This window comes from Ctenopharyngodon idella, chromosome 3 (assembly GCF_019924925.1).
Source record: "Ctenopharyngodon idella isolate HZGC_01 chromosome 3, HZGC01, whole genome shotgun sequence".
Lineage (NCBI taxonomy): Eukaryota > Metazoa > Chordata > Actinopteri > Cypriniformes > Xenocyprididae > Ctenopharyngodon > Ctenopharyngodon idella.
Window position 1 is genome coordinate 26,319,888 of NC_067222.1, and position 27,786 is coordinate 26,347,673.

At 38.2% G+C, this 27,786-nt stretch overlaps 1 protein-coding gene across 4 annotated transcripts in view; it reads right to left on the reverse strand.

Annotated features, from left to right (window-relative positions):
* Positions 1–4,480: 4,480 nt before the first annotated feature.
* The window catches only part of clec16a (C-type lectin domain containing 16A), a 70,705-nt gene continuing 47,399 nt past the window's right edge, over positions 4,481–27,786 (reverse strand). For 3 of the 4 annotated variants that reach the window (XM_051888594.1, XM_051888593.1, XM_051888596.1), the window contains 5 exons: positions 19,973–20,124; positions 18,120–18,324; positions 16,754–16,891; positions 14,201–14,341; positions 4,481–6,783 (listed from right to left, as the gene is read on the reverse strand). In XM_051888594.1, the coding sequence (XP_051744554.1) occupies positions 6,338–6,783; positions 14,201–14,341; positions 16,754–16,891; positions 18,120–18,324; positions 19,973–20,124 (1,082 nt within the window). In that variant the 3' untranslated portion in view covers positions 4,481–6,337. Of the gene's footprint in view, positions 6,784–9,975; positions 10,074–14,200; positions 14,342–16,753; positions 16,892–18,119; positions 18,325–19,972; positions 20,125–27,786 lie in introns of all 4 variants that reach the window. The other variant, XM_051888595.1, reaches the window with a different exon arrangement.

Here is a 27,786-nt window from a genome sequence, read left to right on the forward strand (position 1 = left end):
CATCTCAATTTTTACTTTATTTATTGGGGGACTCATACATTCTGCGGTCTGAATGCTTGAATATGGGGTTTTATACAAGAATATTCATTAACATTCACACACACAAAAAGCATATCTACTGTAGACATCAAACTGAACTGTTTTAAACTATTACATTTCAATGGAAGGCTTAGTCAACACTCATTAATGACTATTAAAACTAAAAAACTAATTAATAAGACATTTAAATATATATAAAAAATATTAGTTATTATTATTTTTTTTTTTTTTTAAATGAAACTATGTGGGCGATTACTAAGTTTTTCCCACATGCAATTTGAGCCTCACCCTTGTCTAACAAGGTTCAAGATTCATATCTCGACTTAATCCATGGCAATGAAACCCGCCTTTTTCATAGAATAAGGCATGTCATGTTGAAGCTATGGTATATTTTTACTAGATTACAGGCTTAGTGTGCCTGATTCCTGAAATGACATGAAGACGAGGTCTTATAGGAAGTGAAGGCCAGACATTCTGTACTGAACCAAGCTGATTAATCTAGGTAGTAGCGTGGTTGGAGAGGCGGAGCTGTGGTGACCGTAAACTGCTTATGGCTGAGACAGACATTTACAAGAAATGAAGTGGGTTGAGGACTGATGGAGTGTGATGAGGCGGAGCCTGTGATCTCCAAAGACGCTAGTACACGGTATCAATAAAAGTTTGAGACACATCTGACAGGCTTACGCAGAAAAATGACTAAGAACAAAACAATACTCGGCATCTGGGGTTCACGTAAACTTTAGAGATCACTGCTTGGAATTCCACTCGAGGCTGAAGGAAGTTATCTGTACTGCATAGTCATCAGATAAGACGTGACAAGAGGTTGTAACACATTTGTATTGTGTTTTATTTTGTGTCAGACCTCTTTCTGAGTGATCTTGCTTTTAATAGAACAATGGAAGTGAGCTGCTTTCTAGCTAAATGTAGTTGTGATTCACATCAATCATTAGCAAAAACAGCGGATGAAAACGGGTCAAAGGTCATATGTACAAGAGAAGCAGCTTTATTACACGGAAGCTTATCTTTGTGGAGAAAACTTTTCTGATTCTAATGAAATCATGATATAATATGGAAGTGAGGGGGAAATCGTTCGATGTGCCTGGTTGGCTATACTTTATCAAGGGACTTCCCTTTAATTCACCACTCTCAACAGACAGATTACCAATTAACTTTGTACATTTATTTCACAGGCAAATTTGACACAATTAGGAAACTACCTACTTATTAAGAAAATTGAACGCAGAAGCCTCGTTTGATAAGGTTTAGGTTGCTGAGGTTGACTTCGGTGATGTGGTACAGGGTTAATCAGTCTGTCTTTCCTCGCTCATCTGTAGTGATTAATACACACGAAAGCGCATAGTCACTTCCAGGAAAAGAAACAGTTGTATTTCCCTGAAGAGCCCCTAATCTCCACTGCATCTGGCCTCAACTTACACAAACATACATACACATACACACACACGTGGCTCCTGAGTGGTGTATTTCCTTTTGGAACCACAACGCTCCCCTCCAAAACGCAGAGACCGACATACACACACACACACACACACACAAGCTTGTGTTGGTAATCTGTACACAGAAATGAACTTGGTTTGAGCTTTTGAACGCTCGTGAACGGAGAAAAACCTCAACTGATAAACAGCAAAAAGCCGCTGACACATAATTTGCAACTTTTAATGAACAAAATAAAATAAAAATGCTCAAATTTGTGGCAAATAATAGGTTTTTGATCTGAACAAAGGTGCAACACTGACTCTTACAGAGCTCAAACTTTATTAATTAAAAAAACATGACGTTTCGGCCTTCATCAAATAATAGATTTTTGAAAATGAAATAAAATAGAAAATGAGTTCATATTTGTGGCAAATAATATAAATTTTTAATGAAAAGAAAAGGCAAGTGCCTTATCTGCACTACATCAAAACTTACTCATTGACTAGATAGATGTTGCTCTGGAAACCCATTACACAAGATTAAACTGTAATTTTTTTAATCTATTTGTGGTTATGACGCTGAAGACCCCTGGGAGTGGTTTTTGTAAATTGACAATGTTTCAGACCACAAAGCTAAATTCCAGGAAGGCAAGTGATATAGCTACCCACATAATGGTTACTATGACAACACTCATCTCTTGCCATCCCACATCAAGGTAGAAGGTCCCCATGACCTCCACTGAGAATATGTGGGCAGGACTTCCAAATCATTGATTCACCAAGATAATTTTGTTTCACACTGACAGAACACACAGACCACCTTTGTGTAATCCCCGCACCTCCTTTTCCATACACAAACAGGTGGGTTTTAAATGATTGGATGAATATCTGTATTAAAAAAAAAAAAAAAAAAATCTGTATTCTCAGATGTAAGGCCTGAGCCCCCAGCAGTGGCGTGCACAGACCTCCCTCGGCCGAAATCGCGTTCCGGGGGGCAGAAATGGGAACGCGGGGGAACCGCGATGCGACCGCCAAGGGCACTTTCACTTTCGCGATCAAAGGGGCAGGGGCTCAAATATCTGATATTCCGATTGTCAAATATGAGCAAGAGGATGTGTTTTGCTGTTTTAACACCTTTATAACGATCGCTTTATTTGAACTACGCGCGATGGGCGCCGCCATGTTAGTTTGCGCCGATCGATCAGATCTGTTGTATTTTCAACACTCGAATTCATCCAATTCTCCCGAAATACATGAAGGTAAGGTAGCCGGTGAACTTGGAGAATAATAGAATAAACTTTAAAGTTACTTACACAATGTATATCTGATATGAATAAAACGTGTCGTCTAATTATGGAAAGGACTGTTATTGCCGCTTCTGTGGACATCATTGTGTATTTTACAAACTCTAAGTGTATTGTGATCGTACGCGTCAAAGGGTTAAATGGATAGTTCACCCAAAAACGAAAACTCTGTCATCATTTACTCACCCTCAAGTTGTTCCAAATATGAATTTCTTTCTTCTGCTGAACACAAAAGAAGATATTTTGAAGAATGTTGGTAACCAAACAGTTGATGGCACCCATTGACTTCCATAGTATTTTTTAGAGATGCACCGATATATTGGCCAATAATCAGTATCTGGCGATAAAAGCAAATTTTCACACTATCGGCTATCAGTCGATAGTTTAAAAACAGCCGATAGTCAGGGCCGATATATCCTGTCAATCAAAAGAGGGCAGGAAAATGCACAGCATTTGGGCTTTGTGTAAAGAAAACGCTAAGAAACCAGTTTGATGTTCAATATCAATAGTAATTATATGAATTAATAACATTCAAAAAGTTAAGAAATATTAATTTAATCTTCAGAATTTAGTTCATGCGTGTTGATATTAATTTGAGTAATGTGTTTGTTTATAACTGATACCAGTTACTCTGAAACAAGTTGATGAAATGGAGAGAATAAAGATAACAATAAAAAAAAATAATTATTAATTATAATGAAATTATCATTCATTTAAAAGAAGGCATAAAAGGCAGAACCCCCAAACTATCAGTATCGTTATCGGCAGATATCACTCTGAGAAATTTAGTATCAGTGCATCGCTAGTATTTTTAAAATTTTCTCTCCATACTAATGGGTCCCATCAACTGTTTGTTTACCCATATTCTTCATCTTCTTTGTGTTCAGCAGAAGAAAGAAATCCACAAAGGTTTAACTTGAGGGTGACAATCAACAATCTTGCCATCTCATCTATTTACAGTGAAATACAAGTTGCTGTATTGTGGCAAGTCATATGGCTCCTCTCAGGCAAATGCCGTGTAATGCAAACCACAAGTCAGTGAGTGTCTCTTCTTTAGAAATAACACCCTTGTGAGGCTGCCTTCAGCAGAAAGCATGAGACACTATCAGCACAAGCTCTTAGAACGAGACCTCTAGAGAACTTGCCAATAAGACTCTCATGAGACCGTCTGCACGCCACACATCCATTTATAGCTGCTCTTAATAAGTTTCATATCAACCTGTTTCTCAGACCAGAGGAAATGCTCTGAAGACAAAGGCTGCATTTATTCAATCAGCGGATGCTTTTATGGAAAACCAACATATTTGTGATGACCATCACAGCCTAATTTTTCACAGGAATGCTGATCGATAGTGAATTCAAAGCAGTTCACAGCATTTAACTGCATTATAATCATTTTCAGTCGAAAAGGATCTGCTGATAAGCAGAAGTTGGACCCTTGAATTATGCAGTTTGTTACTTTTTGTTCACTTATTGTAAACATCTCTGCTTAAAAAAAAAACGCTGAAATGTAGGAAGTGAAGTCTCTGGGAAAACACATGGAAAAGAAACATAAATTGCAGTTTTCTCAGTATTGCACAGATCCATCACTGGTTTCCGGATAAGTGATAAAAAAAAAAATCCCCCTCCATATTCTGGGAGTGTTTAGTATGAGTGCATGGACTAAGTCAACATCCTAATAAACAGCCCACTTTAAACAGTAAAAAAGAAAATAACCACACATTTCATTTCCACATTTTACAAGAGTTTACATCTATCATCAAGAGACCCAGAGAAGCCCACCTATTCTTGGAAATGATGACTATCAGGAATTTAACAGGCATTTCACCAGAACAGGAAATTTACAAATGTATTTTTCAGATTAACAACTACAGATAAACAGTGTGAAGCGACAGATTTTATGGCAGATTAATGTTTAATGAAATGCTGCTTCTTCATTAAACGTAATTGAAAGATTAAAAATGGTAAGACAACCAAAATTTACATCAGAATAATTTATTGCATGACTTGGTAATTAATTATAACATCAGATCAAAACAAATCTTTACACTGTGTACAAACTATAATGCCACCCTCCCCCCGTGCCCCCTTTTCGACAATGAATTTAACCTCAAAATACTGATATAAGCAGAATTAATTGTATTGCTTTAAAGGTAATATTTTACAAACTCCATTGATAAAGCTTAAATCTGAGTGCGTTTCTTTAAAGAATAAAGCGCCCAGTCATGGTTACCACACATCTGCATCGGTGCCACATCGCAAGAACCTGTGGATCCCTTCTATGTGCTGCTGTCTATAAACCAAAAATTAATTATCCATTTCAGTCCATTAGTGACGGTAGTCCAACTACTGGACTCTGTAAGTGAAATAAATGAGTCCTGAATTACTGTTATTGCACACCAAAGTAAAACGAAACCACAAATACATCACACCCAGCTTTGATTATGTGTCCAGCACAAGCTCTTGATGACCTCTAGTATATTAAGTGTTAAAGAACATTAAAACACGCCTAAAAAAAAAAAAAAAGGAAAAGTCGCCTCAGCCTTAAAAACAGGAAGAGACCACCTCAAAGTACTTAACGCCGTAACTATGTGAACGAAAACTGGCATATTCATCCCGTGTCAGCAGATTGCAAAATCTTCTAGAACAAAAGCAAACGCGTGAAGGTACGGCAGTGACATAAACGCCCAGGAATGAAACTCGATGATGGAATCACCTGATGGAAGAAAAAGAACTCACTTTAGAACGTGACTGACATAGGTGAGTCAGTATATTTTAATGCAAAAAGGCTTGGTGGAGCAAAGGTGGATGGTTGGATAAACCTCCTGCGCTGCCAAAACTGAGCAAGAGTTCACGGGTTGAATACAATGATGAGTTAAAACGGGTCACTTTAAGCACATACTGGATCTGTTCCTTATAATCTCCAAAGAATGACACAAAAGGGCTTTTTTTAAAAACCCACCATTGAAGTGCAAATGAATGTTCAACCAAAATGAAATACACCTTCAGAAAAGAGCACTGCTGGATAGACTCAGAAGTCTTTGTACATTCCTCAGTGTTAAGACTGGTAAAATCAAGTGGGCATTCCCCACTAACCCACTCAGATACATATTTATACGAACACGCCCTTTCTTCTCCGTCTGCTCAGCATCATAAAACCATACGCGCACACACTCGAACAGTCACGCACAATCACAAAAGAGTCACACATGCAGAGAAACAGCTGAAACACCTCAGCACCAGAGCAGAAAGAATAACACACAACAGAAAAAAGACTGTGCTTTAAGCAGCACTCGTGACGAACAATAACATTGTTCTGAATGTGCCGTTTTCCTCTGAAATGTTTCATGGTCTTGATGTAAAGAGAAGTATCGTTAACCGCTGTGTTGACACAGTCGGCAACTACACGGATACAACTGAGGGCCTGAATTACTAAAGCTGAAAGCATGTGCAAACCTTAATCAGTCATGCTCACATTGAGTAATCAATATAACATTTCTTGCTTTAGTAACCTGGCCCTTATTCCTTTAGTATGTTTTAGTTTTAGTAGCACTAGACATATCAGTCTATCGCGGTCTCCTCCTCCAGGTCTGGGCTGTCCTCTTGGTTGGCTGTGACGCCTGCAGAGTCTGTCTCGGACTGAGTCACAGGTTCATCACTCTGAACATTTGTCAAATCCTCAGTTTCTTCACCAAGCAATGGCCTAGACTCAGGAGATGCCTCATCTTCCTCTCGTATGACGGGAATATCCTTCCTGTCGTCTTGAGACTGTGTGTCCGCTGCTCCCATGCGGTCATCTTCTGTTCGGCCAGCAGGAATCATCTCATCCCCTTCTGCAGATGCATCATCCTGGACGGAGGACTGGGTGCTGAAGGAGCGCAGGCGAGGCGGGTCGGCGGGGGGCAACAGGGTCAAGGAGTCCACGCTCAGAGTTTCGGCGTCATTGTTAGACAGGAGGGAGATGGTGGGTTGTGGTGCAGGGGTGAGGCTAGGCGCCAGCGAAAGTCCTGAAACAAAAAGAACAGGGCCGGTTAATCCCGCACATGCTTCTCCTTACTTATGAAGGAGGGGGGTGTTACACACATGCAGAAACATCTATTCATACTGAAAAGGCAAACAAGGCAAAGGAAGTAATGCAAACAGTGTGGGGGAGAAGGATGTTTGCTTTATTAGATTGTTTGTAATGTGTGTGTCTATGTTTGTGTGTGCTGTGATAGATAAATGTTAAATGTTTGACAGACAGGATGGATGGACTGATAGATAGCTAAATATATTGATAAGCAGATAGACAGTGAGATGGACAAACAGGTAGATAGGTCAGATAATAGATAGATGGCTAAATAGATAGGTAGATAAATGGATTGATAGATGGCTAGATACTTAGGCACACAGACAGATGACTAGAAAAGCAAATAGACACAAATAGTTAGTTATAGATAGACAGATAGATGCTTATTAGGAAAGTGGAAGTGGAATACCAGACGTAAAGGGTGAGACAGTGAGTCAGATGTTTGTTAAAGAGTTAGTTCATCTAAAAATGAAATTTGTCATTAATTACTCACCCTCTTGTCGTTCCACATCCGTAAGACCTTCGTTCATTTTTGGAACACAAATTAAGATATTTTTGATGAAATCCGAGGTTTTTTTTTTAAAATCCACCATAGAAAGCAACATAATTACCACATTCAAGGAAAAAGTAGTAAAGACATCATTAAAATAGTCAACATGACTGCAGTGGTTCAACCTTAATGTTACGAAGCGACGAGAATACTTTTTGTGTGCAAAAAACAAAACAAAATAAGGACTTTATTCAACAATTTCTTCTCTTCCCTGTCATTCTCCTATGCTGTTTACATTGTATAGACAGAGTGCAGAGCTTCCGTGTTCTACATCAGAACACCGAAAATTGGACTATTTTAATGATGTCTTTACTACTTTTCTGGACCTTGAATGTGGTAATTATGTTGCTTACTATGGGGGATAAAAAAATCCTCTTGGATTTCATCAAAAATATCTAAATTTGTGTTCTGAAGATGAATGAAGGTCTTACGGATGTGGAACGACATGAGGGTGAGTGATTAATGACAGAAATGTAATTTTTAGGTGAACTAACCCTTTAAGTCTTTTGTCTGCCAAAAATAATGATGTGAATGTAAAAGGAGAAAACTGAATGGCAGAGAGCCATGGAAGTGGCAAGATTAATATTGAAAAGGGTGAAGGGCTGAAAAACAGGATACAGAAGGTAGAAAGCAGTTGCTTACTCTGGGGTGGCATTCATTCACAGAGCTTTTGAATGTCAACATCTTGCTACGCTTGCTAATACCATGCACTCCTAAAGAGAAGTTTCACAGTTTCTACAATGATGTTTGTATTTATACTGATTCACTGTAGCACTATGTGATATTTTCAATTTTTTCATATATATGTTTTCAATTATATATACACCGCGTTCCAAATTATTATGCAAGTGAAATATCAGTAAGATTTCAGTACAATAAACATTCAGATTTTAGTTTTTCTAAGAAAATGTTTGTTTGTTTATTTATCCATGTCTTTTTAGATAACTGGTATCAATCTCAGACAAAATAATTTGCCAGGTCTATGGAAACCCTACTTAGAGGTTGTTCCACATTATTAAGCAAGTCACAGTTCTCATGCAATATGGGGAGGAAGAAAGATCTTTCTGAAGATGAAAAGCATGAAATGGTCCAATGTCGTGCAAAAGGCATGAAAACAACTAATGTGTGAAAACTGAATGGAGATTATCAAATTATCATAAGATTTGTAAGTGATTTAGAGCACAGCAGAACTCAGTCAGATAAAGGCTTATTAATGAAAGTTCCTGTCAAAAAAATTAATTGTATTAAAAGGGCAGCTATAACAAAAAGCCAGTGTTGAGCAGCAAACAGGTATTTGAAGCTGCTGGTGTCTCTGGAGTCTGAAGAAGCTCTCCATACAGGCTGGCAGTTGTGCGTAAAGATGCATTTTAGCCACCACTAACCAAACCTCACAAAGAGAAACATTGAAAATGTATTTCTACACCCACTGTAAAACAGTTTTATTGCTTTGGTGTTTTTTGCAGCATGGGATAGTGCATAGTGCATTGTATTTCAGAAGGCACTATCCTCCTTTTTATACCATAGCTGAAAATGGCCAGTTATGAACTCCACATATCTTGCAAAAGTCATTTTAATACCCTCAGAGACCCTAAAGGGACCTTCTATCTCACTTCCCAATATTCCAGCCCAAATCATCACCCGCTAGCTCCTTGCTGACGTCGCAGTCTTGTTGGAACGTGGTGGCCATTCACCAACCATCCAGAAATCCATCCATTTAGACCATCCATTGTAGTACGGCATTAGTCAGTGAATAAAACTATTTAAAAATGAGTCTTCATGTATTTCTAAACCCACTGTAAATGTTTATCTTTGTGAGCTTTGGTTTGAAACATGAAATGCATGTTTACGCACAACTGCCAGCCTGCATGGAGAGCTTCTTGAGACTCCAGAGACACCAGAAGCTTCAAATACATGTTTGCTGCTCAACACTGGCTTTTTTTTTTTTATAGCTGCCCTTTTAATACAATTCATTTTTTGACAGGAACTTTCATTAATAAGCCTTTATCTGAGCGAGTTCTGCTGTGCTCTAAATCACTCACAAATCTTATGATAATTCGATAATCTCCATTCAGTTTTCACACAATATTAAGTTGTTTTCATGCCTTTTGCACAACAAACAAGATCTTTCTTCCTCCCCATATTGCATGAGAACTGTGTGACTTGCTTAATAATGTGGAACAACCTCTAAGTAGGGTTTCCATAGACCTGGCAAATTATTTTGTCTGAGATTGATACCAGTTATCTAAAAAGACAAGGATAAATAAACAAACATTTTCTTAGAAAAACTAAAATCTGAATGTTTATTCTACTGAAATCTTACTGATATGTCACTTGCATAATAATTTGGAACGCGGCGTATATAGACATATGAAATACTGTAAATAATTAAACTATACTCGTTTATCAGCTAATCTCAATTATCAACTTTATCAACTTATTTCAGGTACATTATATCAGACTTACTATAAAACACACACACACGCACAAAGCTTTAGTTTTTAGTAGCACAATGCCAGTCTCTGGAAACTAAGGGGGCCACTCTGCATAGTCAATCTACGTAAAAGCGTCACACGGACATGCCTGTTACGTCTGCATGGAGCTCTAAACCCATTCTCCACCGTGCCTGTCATCCTCTGACAGAGAAAACACGCACCTCCGGCCTTCCCTGCCAGACCTAACTAGAGAACAGAGGGACAGATCAGAACGAATCCTACAGACATATTAATTTAGCATCTAATCTGAAGGGTGCATGGAGCAAAACCTACAGCCAAAGGATATTATCGATTAGCATAACATGCAAAGCTTGATTTTAACTCTATAGCTCATAGGTTAGCACTCTAGCTTGGAACATGTTTAGCCTTGGTGCTCATGCAGGTGATCTGGGTTTGAGTTTAGCATGAAAAATATCTTGATCCTATTCCTCCTCTCTTTCGCAATGATTTGTTGTGACGCTTCACTATCTAGTTGTCTAACAAAGGGGCAAAAATAAAATTTAGCAGAGTAAATCAGCATTCACAATCTATTTTACTTCTGTAATGTGCCAATGCACATGAGAGGCAGATCATTTTTATTTCATTTTGATACACTATAAAGAAACATTTATTTTATTTGGAATAGCATGCACTCATGAATTGTGCACAATACGACCAGGAACATGTTTAAGAAGGTGAAAAAGGTCAGTTTGGATTTCCTGTTGATTTCCCTTTTACTCTATGCAGGTTGCATACGTGCAACCACACTTACACTACATGGTACATGTCTGTTATGACAGAGACAGAAGGAGAAATGGATGTCAGTCTCACCACAAATCCACACCTTCAAAACAATACGTCATTGCTACCGCCGCTTCTGTTTCTAAGAACTTCTCTTCAAAGATGTGCCACACCACGAGGCATTAACTAACAGTGAATGTGGTCAGCTCACACTGCTGCACTCTGGCGTGTTTGTGACAGTGGCTCTTATTCAAACAGTGGCTCTTATTCAGTGTGACTTTAGAAGACTATTTGTCCAATTTTTTAGCGAGGTTAATAAATGATATGGAGAGTTTCACTTCAGACAAACCACAAAAGGTCACTGTATTTCAAAATAGATCATCATAGTGATTCAGAGAATTAAAGGAACAGATACATAGTGAAAGAAACAAAAAAAAAGCCCATGACCATATTAGTTGAACGCCTCCGCCACAAGACAGAAATCTGTAGGAGACTTCACAGAGGCCACAATACTCCACTCCTCTGTTGAGAGAATCAGCCACCAGATTGGTTCATGGGCTCTTGTGGTGTGAAGACTTTGTGAGCTTTCAGGTTTTTCCAAAACCACACCCGACCACCAGTGACCAGCTCAGAAATGCAGTGTGGGAGGCAGAAAGAGAGATAAAGCAGACAATGGCAAAAGGAGAGAACTTTAGAGGTAAACCAAGTCCCTAGGGACCCTTGTTCTACACAGCAAACACAGCAATTCCTGAGAGGCCCTTTGGGGGAACATTTAACTGGTAGTCATAAAATAGCCTTCCACTTAAAGATCTACTTGAACATTGCTTACCATAGAATTTCTTTCTAAATGTGACAAAATTGGCTGGATGACAAGTGCTTAAAAGGATGAAGTGGAAAGAACATGTATATACACGTATATATGCATTCAGTCATGCATACATGCAGCTGAATTAGCAAAGAATTAGACTGTATGAGCGGTGAGGCTTTGAGCATACAGAATAAGTATAGAAACATGAGTCTTAAGGTCCATTCACACCAAGAACAATAACTATATCAGTGTCCACACCACCGCACAATAACGATCTGTCTCTTATTAGCACGCGCTGCAGTTATATCGTCTGCCACTTTAAATGCTTGTGCTCTTTAAAGTTGGATGGATTCTGATTGGCTGTCAGTGTGTTTATCATTCATCAGCTTGGAAATATTGTGATTCTATAATATAATATTGTATTATTGTATTCTATAATATATATATTAGAATAATATTGTTTCTCTGTGTCGTTGTCGTTATAGCTGACTTTATAGACTTCCCTATTCTCAAGAATGATTATTCAAACTTTATATTTATAGTTACCATTATAGTTATTGTCCTTGGTATGAATGGCTCTTTAATCATGTACTACAGCTATAATACTGCAGCAGCAGTTCATATTCTTCATTTACAGGGCTGTGACTATAAAACTGATACTGTAAAAGCTACTGGGACACAGTGATATCTGCAGGATCCAAAATTGACACTCACCCAGCGCAAAATGCAAGTACAGACTGGTTTAGGGGAGTTGAAGTCCCCATGTAATCAAAATTGACAAAATCTTTTTTAAAATTCATAAAATGAATAGAATATCCTCCACAACTGACTGCAAACTGGCATTCAGATCTGTCTCCATTTAGTTGGCAACACCCAACTTCCTACGACCAAATCTATTTCTGAAGGACTAAATCAAATCCCACCCTACATTTTCTCATTCCAGTTTCACTTGGATATACGTCACAATAGGGAAGAAAAGACTATTGTAACTTCTGTTTCATGCCGACTTAAATAAAATGGTGTTGTGTTTTTAGGGATTGCAAAATAATAATAAATTGCAATTCAATAATTTAAATTCTTGTAGCTCAAACAGAAAAGCATGGCGCTAGCAATGTTAAAGTCATAGGTTTAATTCCCAGGGAATGCAGAAACTGATACCTTAAATGCATAAATGTAAACCGCAATGCAATTATTGTTAAAACTTAAAGGGGTCATGAACTGCATATTTTTATTATTTCATAGTGTTTCCTGAGGTGAACTTATAATGTTAGTATGATTTTTACATCAAAAATTGTCATAATTTAGAAATAAAAGGCTATTTGTCTACCCCGATTTTAGCCCTCTGGTCTGAATGCTCTGTTTGAAGGGACTTTGTCTGCTGTGAGACACCCACTGCTGTGATTGGCTGACATGTTTGCATATAAAATAAATCTTACATGTGGAACTGGTGCTGCCAGGCAGTTAGGGATTGAAAACTTCACCACGTTTTTACTATTAGGGCCTACAGCTGTCAAGATTAACGTGTAATTGTGAAAAGTGTTTATTATAGCACTATATTTATGCCTTCTCCCGTCGCATGGAAGCTAGCAGCGATGAGCATTGTAGCCGATGACAGACAGCCTGTTGATCGTGTGATGGCAGACAGTGATCGTGTCACTGAAACTTGGTTTCTGCACTCTTACAAATGCTTCTATCATTACTAACAGTGCGAACACAGTTAGAGATTCATAACAGGAGTTTTGGCGAACGTCCAGATAAACTTGTGCTGTGTGATTGACAGCTTCAGCCATTATAAAGAGAGCATTCTTGAAGTGAAGTGAACAAAGTAAACAAAGGACCAAGTTCTTACTGACGTGGTCTGGAACTTCATTAAAAATAAAAGTTCATCCACTCTTTCCTAATGTTGGGATAAGAAGGAAGGCAATGCAAAGACTGTGTTTTTCCACAACTCGACACTGCACAGCATTTTGTTGTCTTCAGAGCCATCTTTATCTTTTGGTTTCTGCATAGACCTCTCTTGTTATTTACCTATTACATGTGGGAATCAGTGGGCGGGGCTAAACAGGCAGCGATAAAGAAGTAGGCGTTAATCTTCTGTGGAGGCGGTGCTTAGCCATACTATTATGTCATAAAGTGGCACATTCCACGACCTGTCGTTTTGGCTGACTGGCTTCAATATAACCTGTCTTTAGACTAATGAGAAAGTTGGGTTCTGAAATTTACAGGAAGTTTTTATAGTACAATAACATATTATATGTCAAAAGATCAAAGGAATTTTGATTTATCAGTTCATGAGCCCTTTAAGAACTCTTATCTTATTCCAGATCTGTGGAAATGCATACCTAGTGTTAAACTTGCAGAACAAAATCATTATCACCATTTTTATGTGACGACTGGCTGACAGAAAGACATATGATGATCGAGACACAATGACCTGCATTGTTTTCTGCAAATATACAAAGGAAAACAAAAAATAGGTTTCATGGCCAACATTTTTTTTTCCCCCATTAAAAAATAAATAAATAAATAAAAATTATTTTGGACCCTGGATATCATTAAAGTCTATTAAGTCTGATCAACTATGTGAGAAAACAAAAATGATTGTGCAATCTGCTTCTTTGCAAACCTGATACACAGGTGTGTAGGTGCTTCAGAGGAGGGTGTTTTTGTGTCGTAGCTTGTGTGAGACGTGTTTTAGTTTTTCAGTGAAAGCAGTTGATAGTAAAATGGGGTGGTTGAGCAAAAGTACAGAAGGGAGTGGCATGTGTGGGATTTTGTGTGCTACCTGTTTGACTCTGTGTTGCAGTGTGTGTGGATGCGCTGCTGGCTGTGATCGAGTCACACGGGCCAGTGGGGCCACCAGAAAGTGACGAGGTGGAGGAAGTTGATGTGGGGTTATGCTGGGCAACGTGAGCAACTGCAAAACCTGGAAAACAAAACACATTGTCACATATAGATCGCTTAGACACTGACAGACAGTGCATTTCCTGCTATACTTTCTATATTAGACCTCATTATTAATGACAAAAACCAGCTGGAACTGTGGCTTAGTTAATAGAACAAGTGCTGGTTTGAGTCTGGTCATTTCCTCTCTCTCGTCAATCATTTTCTGTTTTCAAAATAGAAAAAAAAAAGAAGAGAAAAAAATAAAGAGGTTCTATATACACAAACAAATATACACCCTTACTTGCTGATTACTGAAACATTAATTCATCAGATTCCTAAATTTTGGTACAAATGAGAACAACTTTAATGACTGTAAAGTGTCTTTTTTTTTTTAAACACTTGGCATCACACCAAGAGTTCTGGGAACCACAATATCTTTTACCTGAACCAACAACACGTCATCAAAAAGGACTGAGAGACAGCTATTAGTCATCTCTTTCCCTAAACAGAGAACTCACTTTTGTGAAATTAAGAAGATGACAATCCTACCCAAATCTGAAAGTGTCGATACATTTTGTAAATATTGAGATTTTCTCTTTGTAGTGAGGGAGCTTCTGAAGGGGGGGGAAATATATATATATATATATATTTATTTATTATTTATTATATATATACCAAAGTTTTGGCTATAGCAGCCCGACCATGAATATTGACTCCCGAGTCTACAAACAGTTTTGGTGGAAACAGGAGAGTCGAGGGCCGCATTTAATTCTGCAGTGAGTTGGGCAGCTGTGGTTTTATGTTTTTTGGATGCAATCCGGGTTAGTACCAGGACATCCCTTTCAGACAGCTTCCTCTAGCGTCAACAGTTACTCCTGTTGGATATGGTTCATTCTACGTGGTGTTATGCTGACATTACCCTGGACACCATAAAGACTTGCTGTCCTGGTCACAGATGAGCCAGCGAGATGCACACCAACAATTTGTCCTTTTGAACTCTGATAAAGGGTATGTCTCCTATTATGTTGTGAGCATATTGCAATATTTTCTGTACAGGAGTGCTTTTGTTCTGATAATTCAATCTTCACACTCTGCTCTTACTGATGGAATGTAAAATCAGTGAAGATTGGCCACCAGACTGCACATATATAGGCATGAATTTCCGTGAAACCTACCAAAAACAAACCTGTTACTGAAAAATGCACAGTACGCAATCTCCTAGGGTGAAGTTAGTACGCACCTATATTTGTCCTAAATCATTGTATTTTAATGGAAAACTATGTGAGTGACGCTGTGGTGGGGTATATTTTGAACAGTTATAGTCATAGTTGGGCGCTGCTGGTGTGCCATACAGTCAATGTGTTCAAATTGTGAATGTATTTTTCTCTCAGTGTGTGACCCTCTTTACACATTGTTTTGCTAATGTTTGAGGCTCCTTTAAGGGGAAAGGTTCTAACAGTTTTGCCATGCAAAGTGACATAACATAATTTATGAATCATAAACCGCCAAATTGGCTAGTGTGTTGATATGCATTACCCACCACAGTGGATTTTCACTCAGTTCGGGTGTTCATATCAAACCCTATATATCTATATATAGTCATCGCTTCTCATGGTGAATTACCCACTGGTCTGGAACCAAAAGTCTAAATAAGGGTTGTATACTGACAGTTCAGAATCACAGCTGGCGGAGAGGAAGTGTTACCTAGAAACCTCAGACAAAACAGAACTGTAACTTGGAGTTAAGCACTAGAGAAATTCTGGGGAAAACAAAATTAGGATGCGCAGTTTTTCAGAAAATTATTCAAATTTCTGTGCAAATCTCTACATAGACAGTGAGCATGTCTGTTTTAGAAACAAAAAATGCAAAGCAGGTAAACGTTTCAGAACATATTAAATATAGCTTATACCGTAACAGAAACAGGAACCTAATGTTGTGAGAACTTTCCTATAAAATATAAATTTCACATTATCATCTACCACCACATCATCCAGAAAAATTACAGTAATACAGCAATAATAGTGTATATTATTGCTGAAGTGAATTAAAAAAAAAAAAAAAAAAAACCTTTTCTAAAAAATCTTTTATTGTAGTAATCTGCTACATAACTTAAGGTGTCAAAAATGTGGGTAGCCATTTTGATGTGGCGTCCAGGTAGCGACTGGGGGTTAGGTGCCATGCTCAAGGGCACCTCAGTCATTTCCTACCGGCATTTAGAATCAAACCCGCTACTTTCGGGTTACCAGTCAAACGCCCTAACAATTAGGCCATGACCGCTATATTATATATATTTTTTTTTTACATGGTTAGATTTCTGTCAATTTTAATCCATTTTATGCAATCTTGCTTAATAAAAGTATTATTTCTTAATTTTACACAGAAAATATGCAACTGGGTAACAGCTGGCCTCTTAATCTTCTGAGATTTCCTCTTTAATCATTCAAACATTTACCTGGAACTTTATCTACAGAGGCGAAGGCTGGGCCGCGTCTGGACTGATCATAGAAGCGGAAAGGCAGTGATGATGCAACAGATGGTTGGCTAAAGCCCAGCACTTCTGTGGAAGGCTGAACAGGAAGGTCCAATAGAGCTTTACGGAAGGAAGGGGAAAGAAAGAGAATGTGAGCAAAAAAAGAAAAAGTGACAGATATGAGCCACGTTTCCACTGTCGGGGCAAAAGCGAGCGTTCGAGTGCGTGCCAGGGCCAGTCTCGCTTCCACTGTCACTTGCGGGGCTTGAACAAGCCTCGTCAGGGCTTCCTCGGGGGCCAATGGCCAGGGGTTTTTGGCCCGCCAAATACCTTGGTCCAAAGTGGGCCAACTGGGTCTTGAAGACTTGTTATGAACAATGGCAGAGTTTATCTTAGTCAGGAGAGGGTCAACACTTTCCCAAGTTTTCTGCTTGTGAGCTCCCTCCGTTGTTTTTTTGTCATAAATCAATGGTCGGATATCGAAGCTGGAGTTTTAAAGTCGTAAGGAAATCAAAATTTACCATATTTACTTCGTTAGCGCACTTTAATGGTCTAGTGGTGAACTATTAATCTGTGCAAGTTAATGCACAGAAAAAAATTGTTTGTCGTCGTAATCTTTAATCACGATCTGAAAATTTGCTTCTGCTCTGAAATGGCGTTCCTTCTCTGATGACAGAATTGGGTTGAATATCCTTAACCACTCCCCTCCAACTGTCAGTCTGCTATGAGCGAGAGATGGAGAGGAGGTGCGCTAAAATAAAGCCCTGCCCTCTATTCAATATTCCGTTTCACTTGGAAATACATCACAACACTGAAGTAAAGTCGGTTGCAACTTCCAGCTCATGGGGACTTTCAGTTTGTATGTAAAGACCTAAAGGCCGCTTCTGTTATGTTCGTTTTGCGATCTAGCTAGATTTCATTCAGTTTCCCCAAACAGTGGAAACGCAGCTTGATTTTGGCCTTGCTGCTCGAGGACAGAGGATATTGGCCCCACACGGCCACTGGCTTGCACTGGCCCAAAAAAAAAAAAATTTATAGCTACAAATTAAAACAAGCATTACATGATAAAAATCTAAAATAAAAGGGAAATTCCATGTCTCTGGGAATTGGTACAATTAACCTTAAAGGACCTTAAAGGACGTTCATTTGAAATGGTATTCAGGCCTGTTAAAGTATAACTAAAGTCCAACTCAAATGACCCCACTACAACCCCCATCAATGTTGCACAACAGCTGGGAGGTCTGAGAATGTATCATTTATAAACAAAAGATACAAACTGCTGTAAAAAACATAGTTTATGGCTTTGGGTTCAAGGCAGTACATAGTTAGTAAGCAGCTAAGACCTGACCTGCTATCCTCTGCATTTTCATGCGCCTGGCCTGGATGCGGCCCTTGGCTAGTCGCTGTTTGGCGATGATGCAGCGAATATGGTCTGCAAAGATGAAGTTAGCCTGCAGGATGGGCACAGGCTTGGCATGAGGGTTAGATGTGGGCTTGTGTATGATGATGTTCAGAGCCCTGCTGTCATCTTCTACTCCTGAAACCTGCATGTCCTGTAAACATATGCATACACTTAAAATAGAGTCATCAAGATATGCAGGAACTTTGGTTCTAAAAACTAAAAATGCAAAAAATATTTTCAAGTATATTAATTTTATGGTAACACTTTACAATAAGGTTCATTAGTTAAACATTAGTTATTTGCATGTGTTATATTTTTTTCTTTGGGCTTACCTATAACACTGTCTTAACATGTCTATAACATGCCGTGCTATCATTCCTTACATCTTACAAGAATTACTTCTGTCGTCAAATGGCTGCACCTAATGTCCTAATTGTTGTGCTAAGTAGCTGAATGGTGTCACTTAAGACCAAGCCTTGCTAAAGAGAACAATTTGTAAAATGCCGAATTATGATTATTAATTATAATTTTGTTCAAACATGCAGCACTAATCAGTTTTAACTGAAAATATAATTTGATACACAAAGTGACAAATTTAATGTGCTTATTTCATTTGATTATTACAGTTGATTTCATTTTGCCCCTGCTTATTATCACATTTATGCAAGGTAGGGTGCTTAACAGCTGGTTTTAAGGCATTTCATCCATATGGGTTGGTTAGGATAGTTTAAGAACACTCATGTCCCCACATTAAAATTAAGTAATGTCGGTATCATTACTTAATTCAGAAAATCAATAAATCAAAGTTCATGACATTCTTTTACTAGTTAAAAACTATTTGAATGTATTTTAATTAGTAATCTGTTATATAAAATAATGGTATTATTGAAAGCTAATATAAAGCGTTGATTGATATATTTTCAATAAGACACAAACTAACTCTTACATTTTATTGTAAATGATGGAATTTACATATCCTTTGAGGCTTTACTCATAAATATTAAAGGGATAGTTCACCCAAAAATTAAAATTATCCCATTATTTACTCACCCTCAAACCATCCGAACACAGTTGGAGTTACATTAAAAAAATAATCTCACTCTTCTCAGTTTGATAATGGTAGTAAAGGTGGCGTGAGATTTTGAAGCCCAAAAAAGTGCATCCATCCATCATAAAAATAATTTATACGGGTCCAGGGGGGTAATAAAGGCCTTCTAAAGTGAAGCAATGGGTTTTTGTAAGATAAATATCCATATTTAAAACTTTATAAACTGATAACTGGCAACTGGCGTCTGGCGAATGGCTGTACGCACCGATTTACGGCAGAAGATTAACTCCTGACCTGACGCATGATGTATTGATGAAAGAATAAAAAGAAGATAGTCATATACACCTAGGATGGCTTGCGGGTGAGTAAATCATGAGATAATTTTCATTTTTGGATGAACTACTTTAGGTTGGCTGGACGCCCCCAAAGGGTTACGAAGCAACACATCCATTACCTAATTAATTATTTTAATTGATCTTGCTTTCAAATTGTGGCACTTTGTTCGGGGCAATATAAATGCATTTCCGCAACTCGGAACAGCCAAAACCAACCAAAACCAAATTTTGAGATTTTTTTAAATTGGTTTTTGAGACGAGCCCTTAAACCATCCTGTTACATGCATTAACTTCAAAATCAGACAGAGGACTTCACTTTTAAGCATAACATCAAAGTTCTGACAAGAATGTGGCCAAAGAGTACTTTTATTGTTTGAGCTTCATGTTTGCAGTGTAGGAATGGGAATGAAGCAGACCTGCAGAAGGCCGGCAAACTTGACAACACCCCAGCCGAGACGCTTTGAATCCGGTTCTACAAGACTCATCTGGTACACATCTACAGCCAGGAAGCGCTGAGCTTGAACCCCATCTTTACTCACCACCATGCACGCAATAAGATCACTGTTATCTACAAGGAAAAAAGCACAAAAAACACTTTACGGTTGAATAATGGATAGTGAATTCCAAGGGTCCTTCAACAAACTTGCATAAATCAGTAAAAAAAGTCATAAAGGTCAAAGTTCAGCCAATGAATGGGAACACTGTGTAACCACTTCAAGCATTCAAAACAAACTCAGATTTTGCCAAATTTACAAATCCAGATCTGCCTCTCACACAATACCACATTGTATTAGGAGTCTCTGATCCCATGCTTCAAGAACTTTAGCATTAAAATTTCATTTCAACTATTTAATCTAATTCCCTAAAAACATCAGCCCCCAGTTTCACAGACAAGGCTTAAGCTAGTCCCAGACTAAAATGCATGTTTGAGCTGTTTTAACTGAAAATAACTTGCACTGACATATCTTAAAATATGTCAGTGTCATTGTTTTGTCTCAAGATGCACAACAGTAATGTTTTTTTCTAGTGTACGTTTATAAAAGCTATTTAAATATCCTAATTGAAATAAGGCCTAATCCTGGCTTAGTGTAAGCTCTGTCTGTGAAACGGGGCCCAGGACTTTTAAATATCAGTACATTTAAATATAGTCATGCATTTCTTATTACAAAGTGTTAGGAAAATGTCATCCCCGGGTGAATTCAATCATATTAATGAGAACTGGCATGAAATCAGATCGCACTCATGCGGGAGTTTTCAAAAACACTCCAATGAGTCATGACCTACACAGTATATCACAGCTACTCGGGTGGGCGGAGAAGGGGGTGGGGGAAGAAGGGGAGGGGTAAATAAGGGAGGTAAGTCATGGATGTTTGAAGTTGGTTTCAGGTAGATAAACTGAACTACTAATAACTAAAACAGCATTGTCACAACTGAGGTACTATGACTTGGTACAAGTTTCTCTTTGTGCTCTGTACTTCTTTAGAAGTCACACTGATGGGTACTTCAGAACTGAAAGAGCAAGTGGTTGTCTTCCTTTTAAAGCATAGCCAACTGCGATGACAGAGAATTATGTTGCCTCTGGGGAAAATAATCTGCTGTTATACCAAGGAATAAGCACTTCCATGTAGGTGCAGTTTGACTTGTTAATCAGACAGCTGAGGCACAGTAGTTCTGCATTTTTAAAGCCACAAATACCATAATGCACACCAGCTCTGTGGAATCTCATATCCTAAGGGCACTTAGGACTCACTTCACAGGTGGTTAAATGTGGTTGTGCTGGCTGATTCATTATAAAGTAGTATTTCAAAATTAGAAACAGAGAGCATGTACTGCTTATGTGGAAACTGGATGACTTCATTAAAAAAAAAAAAACAGATTCAGAACAAATCTAATGAATCATTCAGAAACATTTGGAAACCAGTTTGACCAAACTATTAAAAGGAATCTTTTTAAAAGAATTCACTCACTAATTGATATCACTTTGCCATATCGAGGCCAACAAAATAAGTTAAAGCAAAACATTACTATGATATCTACAACATACCGTATATTTATTGACTCTTTCAAGATTTTTTTAGATGTATTCAAAGATGATAATTTTTTTATTTTGATTATTAATAGTTAATAACCCTTACCCCACCTATTGTAAAAATGAGTTTGATTTAACAAATCTAATAAATCATTCAAATCAATTTGATTTTACTGATTAATTGAAAAGAATATTTTCAAAACAATTTTCCAACTAATCAAACAGTCGCACCAGTGCTATATATAGCTGAAAAAAATTCTAGCAAATTATAACTTCCAAAAACGTATAGTATTTCCACTTTTATGACATCTTTGCCTGCTATGTTAAAATTACATGATATTTCTAGGTCTACCATGACCTTGGGAATCATGATGTAAACGTCAAACAAGGGGCCATTCACACAGAATGCGTTTTTGCTTTGGAAAAACATGAGATGCAGGCAGTGGAATTTGGGGAAAATGCAAGGTCTCGAGAAACGTTTTTAAACTTGAACTTTTAACTTGAACTTTTTAGAATGCAGTGTCCTGCACAAAATGCTGCAAAAGACGTGAGCACAACCGTCTAGCGTGTTTTTACACTGAAAAACAAATGGAAAAGTAATGCAGTGGAATGGAAAAAGACATTCCACGTAAACGGCCCCTAATAGTCTAGAAAATGTGAAAAAAATATTCAGCACATGATAATTGTAGTTTACCATAGAACAAATCGCTCACTCTAACCCTGTATGTGAGTAATCAAACCAGACCATCTAGACATCACCAACTGAATCAAGATAGTTACACCCAGTCTAATTTCAAGAGAAAATGTAATGTGTGCATGTGTATTTTAACAATATCCCATTAATAGAAAAGATTTCTTCTCTCAACCGTAGTGGGGGTGAGGTGTTACATGCAAAAGTACCATGTGACTAAGTGTTCAAGGTGTGAAACATTTTCTGAGAACTTCCTCAGAAAGTGTTCACATGTTATGCATATTTATCATTATGTATATGCATGCAAAAAAGGAAGCAAGAAGAGCAAAAAATACATGTGAAAATGGTTGCAGGTCTTAAACTCACAGCAAAGAGTGGAAAATATTCAGCAAGGATTCATGCAAGTTCACACAATGCACTGTGATGCTTTTACGGTGTTGAGGGCATGCATCATTTCCTGCACGTCTAAAAATAACACAGATCAGTGGCACGTCAGTTTCTCAGGTCGATCTGTCTGTCTATCTGTCTGTCTGACTGACTGTCTCTTTCGTCATTTGAGAGCGAGGTTGCTTGTTCCATCCACTCACTGATGAACCATTCCAAGATTTACATTAAAAAAGGACATCAAAAGGCCAATGTTATCACAAATCATGATTGTGCAAGACATGCCAGCTATAAACAGCAGTTCCTGTTAAGTGAGGGCTGTATAAGGGATTTTCCAGATTTTAGGGTCTTTTAACTAGTTGCTTATTAGCATGCATATTAATAGAATATTGGTTATTTATTAGGACTTATTAAGCACATATTAATGCCTTATTCTGCATGACCTTATTCTACATTCTTAATCCTACCCAATACCTAAACTTATCAACTACCTTACTAACTATTTATAAGCAGTAAATTAGGAGTTTATTGAGGGAATAATCATAGTTAATAGTTTATGTGTTCCCTATACTAAAGTGTTAGCAAAAATTATAATGATTTTATGTGGTAAAATGCTTTTCAGACATACAGTGGGGGTCCAAAAGTATTTTTTCATTACAAGTTATATTATCAGCATACTAATTTGAGTGAAAAATCTCAGTTCAAAAAGCAAACATTTCCAGCGTTTGGTTTGTCCTGCTTTTGCTTTATTAACAACAGGACTTGAGCTGCATGAGCTCTAAAGATTTGTATAAAATCTGATGATCATGTTATCCAGCATGATTTGAGAATGATTCAAAAAGCATGCTCAATTCACAGTTCACATGATCATTGTCACAAATTTGCTGATTAGTGACCTACGAATGGGAGTGCAAAATCTTAAAGAGTTAGTTCACCCAAAAATGAAAATTGTGTCATTAATTACTCACCCTCAAGACTTTTGTTCATCATTGGAACACAAATGAAGATCTTTTTAAGAGCTCTCCGTCCCTCTACTGACAGCCTACACAACTACCACTTTCAAGCACCAGAAATGTAGTAAAAACATCATAAAAGTAATCCATGTGACCCATGTGGTTTAACCTCAATTTTATGAAGTGACGCGAGTGCTTTGTTTGAGCAAAAACAAAACATAACTGACCACTTTATTTACAAAATATTAATCTCCAGTGCACGTTCACGCAACAACTTCTGCTCTCGCGTCAACACAACACGTACACGTCATGGTGACCCCATTATGGTGCATTCACACCAGACGCGAATGAAGCGTTAAGCGCGAGTGCTTTACATGTTAAGTCAATGCAAAGATGTGACAGACATTCTGCGGTGTGAATTGAGTGTTTCGGGAGTTTGACACGCGTAACACGTGATTCGCGCGAGTTGAAAAATCTGAACTTTGGCGAATATTCCCGCCGCGTCAACCAATCAGGAGCTTGCTCTAGTAGTGACGTGATTACGACGTAGCGAGCGGAGGCAGAAATCCGAAACAACAATGGAGGACAAAATCATCATCGCTGTATGTGGATACCCGGAGCTGTACGATACATCTTCGTACTTTTATAGAAACAGGAATAAAAAGGATCTTGCTTGGAAGAAAGTGAATGAGGAGTTCGGACAATCTGGTAAGTTTTAAAAAAGGCTCTTTACTCAATTTGAGCTATATGTATACACATATTGATGGACCCAGACAAGGCGCCGAATGAGTCTACGCCGTTTTTCAGCCTTCTATAGCACATAAAGCGCAGCTACCCTCTCAACAAAATCCATGTCAGCCATTTCGCAATGAGACTGGAGCCGCCTGGCAGAAGCCCCTCCATGACGTGAATTCGCGTCTGTTGTGAAGTTAATTTCATGCACGAATGAAGCGAGTAAACTCAAAATGTTTAAGCATTCAACTACGCGCGAATAGCGCGATTTATTGGTGCAAGTCGTGTCTGGTGTGAACGCCCCATAACAGACTTAGTTAAATCATCATCTCTTTGAACTTCTTTGACCAATATTCTCTTGAATATTGCTCTACCCCACATTTGTGAATTCTAGTGAATCAACCAGTTCAAACCAAGAATGAAAACAGTCAGCGAGATGTCATGGCTTATGCATTAACCCTTTTATGCACAAACGGCTGTGAGACAGGAAGTAGCAGTGGGGGTTGATTTGGCAGCAAAATCTGAGCTTCCTCCCACCTGCTCACACTTCCAGGGCCCGTTCTGCCCACTCTCTGACCCAGCCTGTAGGTGCTTCTCAAGCAGCCTTACTGTTAGACATGAGATATACTGGAAGAGCTCAAGGCTGCTGCCCACAATGGCTGCACCAGCTCTAGCACAGACCTCGGTGACAGTGGAAGGTCTGAGTCAGTTTGCTTGCACACACCCCCTCTTACCTGTCAAAGTGAGAGGGCCTAAGTTAACCAGGACACCTGGACACAAGAACTGAGCTAGAGGAGCTGAGACAAGGGGCTTCCATGCAACACATCAGGGGTGAAATGAGAATCGGTTAACAGTACAAACCCACAGATTGCATGAAAGAGGTGCATAGGCGACAAGAGTGTGATTTCATCATGTGTGGTAAACACTTTGTGACTGAGTGTGAGATACAACGAGGAAGGTCATAACATGGAACTCAAAACCAAGATGGTCACAGTTCACAAGAAGTATATCGATTTCATGTTCTTTTTCTATTAAAAATCAAGCAAAGGGCTGCCATTTAATTATTTATCTAACTGCATCTTATCTGATACTAAAGAAAAAAAAGAGTTGCCACACAATTCAGATTATGTGAATAATTCAGCTGTGGAAGTTACTTATCAAGTTATCGCAAAGATTCACAAGAAAACGAGCGGTGACGCTTTTAAAGATAAGACAGGATGATATAAGCAAGGTATGATTCAAAAAATTTCAGCTATAAAATCACAAAAGCAACCAAAATCAAGCATGTATAAAGCAGATTTGATATTGCATAAATGCTAAGAAAACCAAGACTCAACAACGTCATCGGTTCACATCGGGTGAAGTCAATAAATCTGGAATTTATGTGTTTTAGTACTAAACGTTTGGTTTTCTGTGATTAACTGAACATTGCTGTCATCGAAATTGTGAGAATGATTTGTGATAGTCTTGGTTGGAAAATCATATTATATAATCATATATCATCTTAACAGCAAAATTGTGTCAGAGATACAGTTGTATAATTTACAGGTATTATGACAAAATAACCACCTAGTAATTAATCACCTAGTACACACACAGAGTAAAAAATAAATAAATATTTTATATATATATATATATATATATATATATATATATATACACACACACACACACACACATACAGTGGGTACGGAAAGTATTCAGACCCCCTTAAATTTTTCACTCTTTGTTATATTGCAGCCATTTGCTAAAATCATTTAAGTTCATTTTTTTTCCTCATTAATGTACACACAGCACCCTATATTGACAGAAAAACACAGAATTGTTGACATTTTTGCAGATTTATTCTGGCTGGGCCATTTAAGAACAGTCACGGAGTTGTTGTGAAGCCACTCCTTCGTTATTTTAGCTGTGTGCTTAGGGTCATTGTCTTGTTGGAAGGTAAACCTTCGGCCCAGTCTGAGGTCCTGAGCACTCTGGAGAAGGTTTTCGTCCAGGATATCCCTGTACTTGGCTCAGTTTGGCCGGACGGCCAGCTATAGGAAGGGTTCTGGTCGTCCCAAACGTCTTCCATTTAAGGATTATGGAGGCCACTGTGCTCTTAGGAACCTTAAATGCAGCAGAATTTTTTTGTAACCATGGCCAGATCTGTGCCTTGCCACAATTCTGTCTCTGAGCTCTTCAGGCAGTTCCTTTGACCTCATGATTCTCATTTGCTCTGACATGCACTGTGAGCTGTAAGGTCTTATATAGACAGGTGTGTGGCTTTCCTAATCAAGTCCAATCAGTATGATCAAACACAGCTGGACTCAAATGAAGGTGTAGAACCATCTCAAGGATGATCAGAAGAAATGGACAGCACCTGAGTTAAATATATGAGTGTCACAGCAAAGGGTCTGAATACTTAGGACCATGTGATATTTCAGTTTTTCTTTTTTAATAAATCTGCAAAAATGTCAACAATTCTGTGTTTTTCTGTCAATATGGGGTGCTGTGTGTACATTAATGAGGAAAAAAAATGAACTTAAATGATTTTAGCAAACGGCTGCAATATAACAAAGAGTGAAAAATTTAAGGGGGTCTGAATACTTTCCGTATCCACTGTATATATTATATTTTTTTATATATATATATATTCTCATTTATTTATTTTTTTTCTTCCCATATCAGTACTTATTAAAAAAATCATCTGGCCCTTGGCAGGTCTTAAAATTTATCACAAACTAAGGACATCCTATGATTCAGTTGCTTATAGATCCACTTTTAGCAGCAATAACTTTGAGTAATCATTTTCCGTATGACTTTATCAGTTTGACTATGCACAGCTCTCGCCATAGCTTTTCAGTTGGCATGAGGTCTGGACTCTGGGCCATTGCAACAACTTTATTTTATTTTTTTCAGCCATTTTGTTGTAGATTTGCTGGTGTTCTTGGGATCATTGTCCAGTTGCATGACCCAATTTTGGCCAAGCCTTAGCTGTCGGACAGATGGCCCTTATATTTGACTCTAGAATACTTTGGTATACAGAGGAGTTCATGTTCGACTCAAATACTGCAAGGTTCCTAGGTCCTGTGGCTGCAAAACAAGCCCAAAATCATCACCACTCCACCAGCATGCTTGACTTTTGCTATGAGGTATTTGTTCTGATATGCTGGGTTTAGTTTTCACAAAACTTGGCGCTGTGTATTATGGCCAAACATCTCTACTTTGATCTCATCTGTCCAAAGGACTTTGTTCCAGAAGTCTTGTGGTTTGTTCAGATGCAAATTTGCAAACCTAAGCTGTGCTGCCATGTTCTTTTTAGAGACAAGAGGCTTTGTCCTGGAAAGCTTTCCAACACAAACTATATCATTTAACATGTTAACTGAGGCCTGTGGAGTCTGAGGTGTAGCTCTTGGGTTGTCTGCAATTTGTCTGAGCATTACACAGTTTGATCTTGGG